The following is a 9835-nucleotide window of genomic DNA, read 5'->3' as shown; positions in this document are numbered from 1 at the left end:
CTTATAACCATAGAGCTTTTCCACCAGCCATATATGCATGTAGTGTTAGCCATTGTTCATCATTTCTCTATGGTGTGAATTTGCCAGTACATTCAATGTACTGACCCTTTGTGGCTGCAACATCTCATGTTGCAGGATTCTTACGACGAGTAAGTGATACATTAGGGTTACGATTTCTACACTCAACTTTGCCGTTGGTGTTGATGGGAATCCACAACCTTGTTGTTACTTCCGCTATTTTGGATTGAGGTAATAGTATTTACGTTACTTTATACATGTGATTTACCTCTGTTATAAATCCTCGAGTACTGTGTGTGTCAGCATACCGATCCAGGGATGACACTTAAGCACAGAGACTTGACCGTCTGAGGTCGGGTCGCTACAAGGATATACCCCCAACATCTGCATTAGATGGTGCACACAGTCATATTATTAACTACTGAAACAATGCCAAGCAAAGCTAAGCACCCAGGCCGATCAAATCGACAAGCAAAAAAAACATAGGTCATCCACAAATGACATACCTCGTGGTAGCATATCCAAATCCTACCACAAAACCTAGAGGCTATATAGTAGCAGACAAAGGGCACCTCACTCCAAGATAACGCATTCAATAAGGAATCAACGCTCACATGCCGCCGTTGGTTAGTTCAACCAAATGTCAGAACAAGGGCTATCACCATCTAAGTAGGCTTTGAACCAACACCTTCAATAAGGTAACAAAGTGTGAACGTCGATCGCTGCCTGATCCAACTATAAGGCTAGGTCATGAGTTTTCACCCGGAGAGAGTACATCCACAACGTATGCCGCCATGATTGCCATCCACCATTCTACCGCCCTGCTCACATAGAACTAGCCTGTCAAAGGAGAAGACACCGGAAGGAGTGACACCTTCCTTCTCGGGTATTCACCTGGTTAAAAAATAAATACCCCACCAACCATTCTTCTCTGTAAAACGTTTCTGGTTACGTAAATACACTCCTCAGTGTTAATAATTTGATACTAAGATCGATGTTTGGAAACCCAGTGAGTTATGACTCTTGTTGTGATCAAGTAGACGGTCTCTCTACATCCGTACACATACATGATACACACTTTTGTAGATAACTTTTTCTTAAAGAACCCTTCTGTAGATAATTTTTTGCGGGTCGTATATAAATTATTTTAGCTGTCTTTTGTATTTGAAAAGCTTCCCGTCAAAAAATGTTGTATTGAAAATATTTTTCTTCACATGGACTAGTATCTCATAAGGACTGCAAAGTACTCCCTCCATTCCATAACTATTGTTGAAATAAAACCCAGACAATAATTATAGAATGGAGGGGAGGAGTGTCGATGGGTGCCGTGCCAATGCTATTTAAGTGACTAGTTGGCATTCGGCTCTCCTTCATCAGTAGCAATTCATTTCACAAAAATAGATCCATCACAAATATCTTGTAAGAATTGTGATTTGTGGAACCGTTCCCTGCCTTACGAGGAGGGTCGCGATCTATAGTACAGAGAAGCCTCTACCGTGGCGTATTACAAGTAGCGATCGATCTCGGTTACAGGCGACTAGGAGAGATTGGATCGATATCGGGAGAGGATACAAAGTTACGTGAGGTTACGTTACCAAAACAGAAACCATCACATTATCTATCGCTGTGTCTAACACCCTCACTTAATTAATCCAATCTATCCTAAGTTGAGATTATTCTTGAACTCCTAAAATAACTTGCTTGGAAGAGCTTTAGTGAAGCCATCTATAGCTTGATCTCTGGATGGAATAAATCTGATCTGCAACCCTTTCTCTCACAAAGTGAAAATTAATCTCAGTGTGTTTGGTTCTGACATGAAACACGGGATTAGCTGAAAGATATGTTGCTCCTAAGTTATCACACCAGAGATAGGAAACATGGTGTTTCTTAATTCCCAATTCTCCAAGCAATGATTCCAACCAGATAATTTCAGCAGTAGCATTAGCAAGGGATTTGTACTCAGCTTCGGTACTTGATCTTGAGACTATGGCTTGTTCTCTAGGAAATGAGGTTATAACCAAAAAATACTACAAAACCTCCAGTAGATTTTCTGTCATCACTACATCCTGTCCAGTCTGCATCGCAGAAGGGACTTACAAGAGTTGAATTCGAGCGCCTGAATTGAACTCCAGTACTGACAGTGTGTTTCACATAACGAAGAATTCTTTTAACAGCTGTGCAATGTGTACTGGTAGGTGCATGAAGATATTGACAAACCTTGTTGGCAGCAAATGATATATCTAGCGGTGTCAGAGTCAGTACTTCTGTACTTTGTTCTTTCTTCTTCCTTAAGCAGATCCCCTTCAAATGCCGACAGTTTTTCCGAGGAAATCAAGGGTGTGGGTGAAGGCTTATAATCCTTCATTCCCATGCGAGCTAAAAGTTCAGTGGCATATTTTTCTTGACTTAATATTATGCCCTCTTGAATCTTCTTTACTTCAATGCCCAGGAAGTAGTGTAGATCACCAAGATCTTTCAATGCAAACTCTGAGCTTAAATCATGCAGAAGAGCATTAGTGGCACTTTGTGAAGAACTTGCAACTATAATATCATCAACATATATTAGTAGAAATATAGTTGTATTTGCCCTGTTGTAGATGAAAAGTGACGTGTCAGCTTTAGATACAACAATGCCCAGATGCTTCAACGTAGAACTCAATCTTGAATACCACGCTCATGTTGCTTGTTTCAAGCCATAAAGAGCCTTATCAAGCTTGCACACATAATGTGGGGTTTTCTTGTCTGCATACCCAGGTTGTTGTCTCATGTAAACCTACTCTTCCAGAACACCATGCAAAAACGTGTTCTGTACATCTAGTTGTCTCATGCTCCATCCCTTGGACACAGCCATAGCTAGCACAAGGCTAATAGTTGCAGCTTTAACAACAGGACTAAAAGTATCTTCATAGTCTATATCATACCGTTGTTTAAAGCCTTTGGCAACCAGGCGTGCTTTATATTTGTCAATGGAGCCATCTGCTTTCTTCTTGATTATATATACCCACTTACAGTTAATGACATTTTTTACCTCTTTGATCTGGTACAAGATGCCAAGTTTTGTTCCTCATAAGTGCAGAGTATTCTTCATCCATTGCCTTTTTCCAGTTCGGATCTCCGAGTGCATCATCCGATTTTGTTGGTTCTCCTACAATACAAAGCATGCCATATGGTATAGTACCATCAGTTCGCACCTTTGGATTTCGTATACCTTTCTGCAAACGAGTCATAACCCGTGAAACGACAGCCGGTTGTAGTTGAGCAGGAGGAGAAGCTTGCGGCACAAGAGATGCTACAGGAGATGTAGCTGCAGAAGATCTCGCAGAATATTCATGTGAGAAATCTGATTGAGTATGCAGAGAAGATCCTGCACTGGAGCTTGTGGGCTGCGGTGTGGCCGATCCTGTGTCATTTGAGTCACGTGTCGCGGAATCGGCTGGTGCAGAAGATCCTGCATGGCGGGTCCTTGCCTGCTGTCCACACAACAGCCCGCGTGTGGGTTGGAGGAAAGATTCCCTGCGTGGGGACGCGACACCCATCGGCTGCATGACACGTCGGGCTGGCTGGCAACTGCCAGGCGCACAACCCGGAGCGGATTTTCCTGCATGATCCGAGGGAGACTGGCGCTGAGGAGTAGCAGGCGCCGCCAGATCATCCTCGTTTTCCGCGGCAGCTGCTTCTCTGATACGTCTCCGTCGTATCTACTTTTCCTAACGCTTTTCCTCTTGTTTTGGACTCTAATTTGCATGATTTGAATGAAACTAACCCGGACTGACATTGTTTTCAGCAGAACTACCATAGTGTTGTTTTGTGTGTAGAAATAAAAGTTCTCGGATTGGAACAAAACTTTCCGAGGAATTTTTATACAAATAATGATAATTTCTGGAGCCAAGAACCACCGGAGGGGGCACCTGGGTGGGCACAACCCACCAGGGCGCCCCCTCCAGGCATGCCCAGGTGGATTATCCCCACCCGGTGACCCCGCAGACGCTGAAACCGGCGCTATAAAATCAAATATATCTAGAAAAAAATCAGGGAGGAAGAATTATCACGTTTCACGAGACGGAGCCGGTGTCACCCCCTGTTCTTCATCAGCCGGGGAGGGGGATCTTCGATCTTCGTCATCACCAACCTCCCTCCATCACCAATTCCATGATGCTCTCCACGGGAGTGAGTAATTCCTTCGTAGGCTCGCTTGTCGGTGAGGAGTTGGATGAGATTCATCATGTAATCGAGTTAATTTTGTTAGGGCTTCATCCCTAGTATCCATTATGTTCTGAGATTGATGTTGCTATGACTTTGCCATGCTTAATGCTTATCACTTTGGGCCCGGGTGCCATGATTTCAGATCTGAACTGTTTATGTTATCACCATTATGGCCCTGTTTGGATACTCTAACTCAGTTAGAGGTTAGAGTTAGATTCTAACCCTGAACCAACCCTAAACTAACTCTAACCAAAGAGGTGTTTGGATGGCAAGGTTAGATTGACAATAAATGCTCTGCCGGATTTGGCGGAGCGAGCCCTGGCCTAGCAAGGATCCGCGCTGGCCTCTCGCGCAGCCCGCCGACCGAATCCGCCGTCCCTACGCAAGGAGTTGCGCTGGCCGAGGCCGACGGGGACGGGCCGCGCGCAAGGAGCCGCGACTGCTTACCGGCGTGCTGGACGGGCCGCGGGAGACGAGGGGGTATGCTGCGGGGAGAGTGAGAGAAAAAGGTGTTTTTCTAGTGGTTCCAAGGAGAACTAACCCAAATAAACACCTCTTGGGTGGGTTAGATTTTTTGGGTGGGTTAGATGCATCTAACTCAAACTAACCCTCCCGTTTGGATATTTTTGGGTTAGTTGAGTCCAAACTATCCCAAACTAAATCTAACTCATGGAACCAAACAAGGCCTATATCTATGTTCTAGATCCGATCTTGCAAGTTATAGTCACCTACTACGTGTTATGATCCGGCAACCCCGTAGTGACAATAGTCAGGACACTTCCCGGTGATGACCGTAGTTTGAGGAGTTCATATATTCACCGTGTGTTAATGATTTGTTCCGGTTCTCTATTAAAAGAAGGCCTTAATATCCCTTAGTTTCCAATAGGACCCTGCTGCCACGGGAGGGTAGTACAAAAGATGACATGCAAGTTCTTTCCATAAGCACATATGACTATTTACGGAATACATGCCTACATTATATTTATGAACTGGAGCTAGTGCCATATCTCCCTAGGTTATGACTGTTATATGATGAATGTCATCCAACGAATTCACCGATCCAATGCCTACGATTTTCCTACATATTGATCTTGCTAAGTTACTACTGCTGCTGTTACTGTTGTCACTGCTACAAAACTATTAGTATCAATGTTACCGTTACTATTGCTGCTACCACTACTATCAAAGCTATCATATTACTCTGCTACTGATCACTTTGCTGCAGATAATTAATCTCCAAGTGTGATTGAATTGACAACTCAGTTGCTAATACTTGCAAATATTCTTTGGATCTCCTTGTGTCGAATCTATAAATTTGCGTTGAATACTCTACCCTCGAAAACTGTTGCGATCCCCTATACTTATGGGTTATCATTCTCCAACCGGCACATGAAATATAGCACCATCTTCAGCTGGATTTTGATCATTCTGACCGTTTTCTATTCCGTTTTCTTCTGCAATTGCTCGATGAATCTGCACAGGCTAAGAGAAGAACTAGAACTCGCAAGATTATTATCATATTGGTCAGCACAATTGTGTCCCCCATGATCAAAATTAAGATTAGATGGAAGAAGAAGAATTTCTTTATGAAGGAGGGATCCGGCATTTGTATGAACGGTTTCAAAAGGAAAGACTGATTCATCAAAAGTAACGTCTCTAGATATATAGACCCTGCCCGTGGGAACATCAAGACATTTAACCCCTTTGTGCATGGGCTGCCCCCACACATCTGAAAATATAAGTTGCAATGGAGCAGTTGATACACTAGTAGAGACAGGATATGGTAATTGATGACTCTTAGCTTGTTGACACGGATCACAAATTGACTCAATACTAGACTCAAAAGGAAGTTTATTTCTATAAGAACATGTTGAACAATAGCTGAAGATGGATGACCCAATCGGCTGTGCCACTTTGTCGTGGATGGTTTGGTGACACTCCATGCTTGTTTATTTGATGATGATGAAGATAATGATGATATGAGCGTATAGAGACCTCCCCCAAACTTTCCTCTAAAGATTACTCTCCTCGTTTCCAAGTCCTTAATCACAAAAGAATAAGGATAGAATATTATGATAATATTGTTGTCAAGAGTGAACCGATGAATAGAGACAAGATTTTTGATGCATGAGGGGCATGTAGAACTTTATTTAGATGCAAATCTTTTACGGGGTTTTTAACAATTGAGTTACCAATGTAAGTAATATCCATACCAGTTCCACTAGCTGTGTGCACTTGGTCACCTCCGTGGTACCTTTCTCGCATTGTCAGCTTGTCGAGCTCCCCCGTGATGTGTTCAGTGGCGCCTGAATCTGCATACCAGTTTGTGTCAATCCGGTAGGAGTTGGTGATGAGGTTGGCCGCCTTTTTCTCCTCACGGTCCTCATCATATCGATGCCAGCAGGCTCTTGCACCGCCCGCATAAAACTTGTTGTTGTTGTTGTTGTCCCCCGTTTCCTCGCCCACGGCCTCCTCTGGAACGAGACTGCCCGCGCCCTCTGTAGATGGCGTTGGCAGATGAGCGAAAATCGGTTGGTCCATCACCCAACATCTCCATCCTTTGGTCAAACGCAGAGATCTGCAAGAAGAGGTCATCTACGGTGATGGAGTTCTTGATAGCACCAACTGCTGCACCGATGGGATCGTAGTCTCGATCAAGCGGGGCAAGGATGTAATCGACCATATCTGGACCGCTCACCGGACAACCAGCCGCAGCCAGCTCATCGCCGAGGCTCTCTTGGCGATGAAGACGTTGCTTGTCATGTTGCCCTTCTTGGTGTTGGCGATGGCAATTCTCAGATTGATGATTCGAGATTGTGACTGCGAGGCGAACAATGTCGTAAGAGCAGTCCAAAGATCAAAGGTGTTGTCCTTACCGATGACCTGTGCAAGGATTTCTTGCAAGAGGGAGTTCAGCAGGTAGCTCAGAACCTGCTGATCCTTCGCCAGCCACGGACCGTACAAGGGATTTGTCCCTGTTGTCGTGGTCTTGTCCGCTTGAGCGATCTCCACCGTTTTCGGTGGTGCAGCGTCGCTGCCATCCAGGAGGCCGGTCACCTGCGCACCTCGCAGGGCCGGCATTCCTTGGGCCTTCCAGAGAAGGTAGTTCCCCCTTATTAGCTTCTCGGTTGGTGGTGCGCCAAGGTTGAGGACGACAGCACCCGAGGTGGAGGCCATGGCGATAGATGCGTTCTGTTTCGTGGGTCGCTAGATGATAAGGAAGAGCCTTGCTCTGTATACCATGTAAGAATCGTGATTTTTGAAAGCGTTCCCTGCCTTACGAGGAGGGTCCCGATCTATATTTATTACGTACAGAGAAGCCTCTGCCGTGGCGTATTACAAGTAGCGATCGATCTCGGTTACAGGCGACTAGGAGAGATTGGATCGGGATCGGGAGAGGATACAGAGTTACGTAAGGTTACGTTACAGAAACAGAAACCATCACGTTACCTATCGTTATGTCTAACAATCTTTACACACGATATGAAGGGGCTTTCGACATGCAGGTCACAAACAAACCAACAGACATTGGTAGGGATGGTAGGCATCCGGAATTGGTTATATGCGTGGGCGTACAGTTTAGTTTAAGCTTAGTATATCCTTGTTCCAAGTTTGTGCACACGTTTTTTCTTATAAATAGGCCAGAACACTTCTTTTTGACCTGACAATGGAGAGGAGAGTTAGACAAGCTTCATTGAATCTGCAAATGCCCAGCTTGTTCAAGCGTCCAGATGGAACAGCGAAACTAGCTGTGACAAGCCCTGCACGAAGTATCGTACATCGCCAACCACTGGCGACACGTGTACAGGTAAACCCCACCTGCACAAATCAAACTGGTCAATACTTTCTCCCGCTGAACAGTTGGCTCCCAGGCACATCCTTCGACATTCTCTATTAAAGTTTCAAAACACGCAAGTTCTCAGACCAGCCACACTGGAAGTAATTAGCTAGTAAGGGCATCTTTAACGGTAACCCGCAATTTTTCTTCCGCATCCGTCCGCGGACAAAGGGACCAGTCCGCGGACACAGATGTGGGAGGTCGCCATCCAATCGTAGCTGGATACATTTTAAACCGCATTTTGACTAATCGGACAAATTTCATGCAAACTGACTGATATTCATTAAAGTTTGGATACAAAATAGCACAAATCATCCATACATACCATGGATCTTGGGTTCCACACATACTCTCGGACCCTTTAGCTTCATACAACTGTGTGTGCACGTAAATGGCCGCCCCTCTGTCATGTGATACACCACGGCAGCGCGTGTGGGCTACATATAATGTGTCGATCAGCATTGAGTGAATGAATCAATCAACAAGTTGAGCAAAAGGAAATAGAACTTACAATTTCGTTCTCTGACGCATGCAATGGTCACCTTGCCATGAGCTGACGAACCATGTCACAAAACTTGGTGACGCTGATTTGCATAGTGTGCCAGCGATACGACGACGACCTCATGTTGCGTTGTTGAATGATGTACATGTCGTAGGGCGCAATGTGCTTGCATGCATGGAACTTTTCGTGCACTTGCTCCCAGAAGGGCTCCCCTCTGCTCCTGCCTACGAAATTTGCGGCGACGAGCCACGCATCACACAATAACTTATCCTCCAAGGTCAAGTAGCTCACCATCCTTCTTACTCTAAAAATTGACATAGCATTTGAAAATAAGCTCAATGGAATTTGACCGAACACCTGCCTGGCGTGGTGTCGGCCATGGAGGTCGTCGACAAGAGGCGGAGTGTACCTGGGTACAAATGGCTCCAGGGTGGACAGCTCCATCGAGCGGGCACGCCGTTGCTGATTGCGCGTCTGGAAATGCTTTTGTGGTGGCCAGGGACGTACAATAGCAGCGGCGGAGGTGGAGGGTGCAGATGCAAAGCAACGGGGAGAAGGGGTGGAGTGGAAGAAAATGAGACCGCGAAGGAGGTGGGTGGGCCGGTGGTGTCGAAGTCCTACATTTCGAGTATCCGGACTCCCGCAAACCTCTCCCCACTTTGTCTCCAATTTGCGAGACAAAACGCGTCCAGATGTCCCGCGGACCAATACAAGACCGTGTTGAATGGCTTCTGCGGTCCGGACCAATGCAGGCGGTTTGCAGGTCTGCCTTGGAGATGCCCTAACATAACGCACCACAAGACAAGTTTGCTTATGTGTTATGTAGTTAATGACGAGAGAGGTGTTTGTAGCAATATATATATATATATATATATATATATATATATATATATATATATATATGTGTGTGTGTGTGTGTATGACCGTAACATAACGCATCCCAAAACAAAATGGGTTTACATCTAAATAAATGATGGTCTGTGTGATACCACACATATATTACTACCACTATAAAAGTAGGGATATAGATTAGTAACATTTGCATGTTATTTGTCTAAGTTACATTCCACTATGACCAACCTGAATGATGGTCCAACAACAAATGCTGGACACTATCCAAATAAAATGGCTGGCCGACATCTTCTCTTGAGTAGTGCCATTAGCCACAATTTCCAGTCATTTTTCTCTAATTCATTTGTATTTTTATGCAAACTTGCTACTGGAGCTGTCAGGTCGGTTAAGATTTTTCGGAGAGGAAAGACTCCGCACCAAAA

The 9835-nt window shown here is 44.9% G+C and overlaps 1 protein-coding gene across 1 annotated transcript; it reads right to left on the bottom strand.

Moving 5' to 3' along the window:
* Window positions 1-6915: 6915 nt before the first annotated feature.
* Window positions 6916-7398, bottom strand: LOC141027179 (uncharacterized). The gene has a single exon (XM_073504156.1). The coding sequence runs from the start codon at window positions 7396-7398 to the stop codon at window positions 6916-6918; it is 483 nt and encodes a 160-aa protein (XP_073360257.1).
* Between the last annotated feature and the right edge of the window lie 2437 nt (window positions 7399-9835).

The sequence above is a fragment of the Aegilops tauschii genome, chromosome 1 (assembly GCF_002575655.3).
Source record: "Aegilops tauschii subsp. strangulata cultivar AL8/78 chromosome 1, Aet v6.0, whole genome shotgun sequence".
Classification (NCBI taxonomy): Eukaryota; Viridiplantae; Streptophyta; class Magnoliopsida; order Poales; family Poaceae; genus Aegilops; species Aegilops tauschii.
The sequence above is the reverse complement of the archived record's forward strand: the minus strand, read 5'-3'. Positions and strand labels throughout refer to the sequence as shown.

What these genes read in the sequence shown, in the direction of transcription:
- LOC141027179 (XM_073504156.1), bottom strand. Translation starts at nt 7,398, where the DNA reads ATGGCCTCCACCTCGGGTGCTGTCGTCCTCAACCTTGGCGCACCACCA.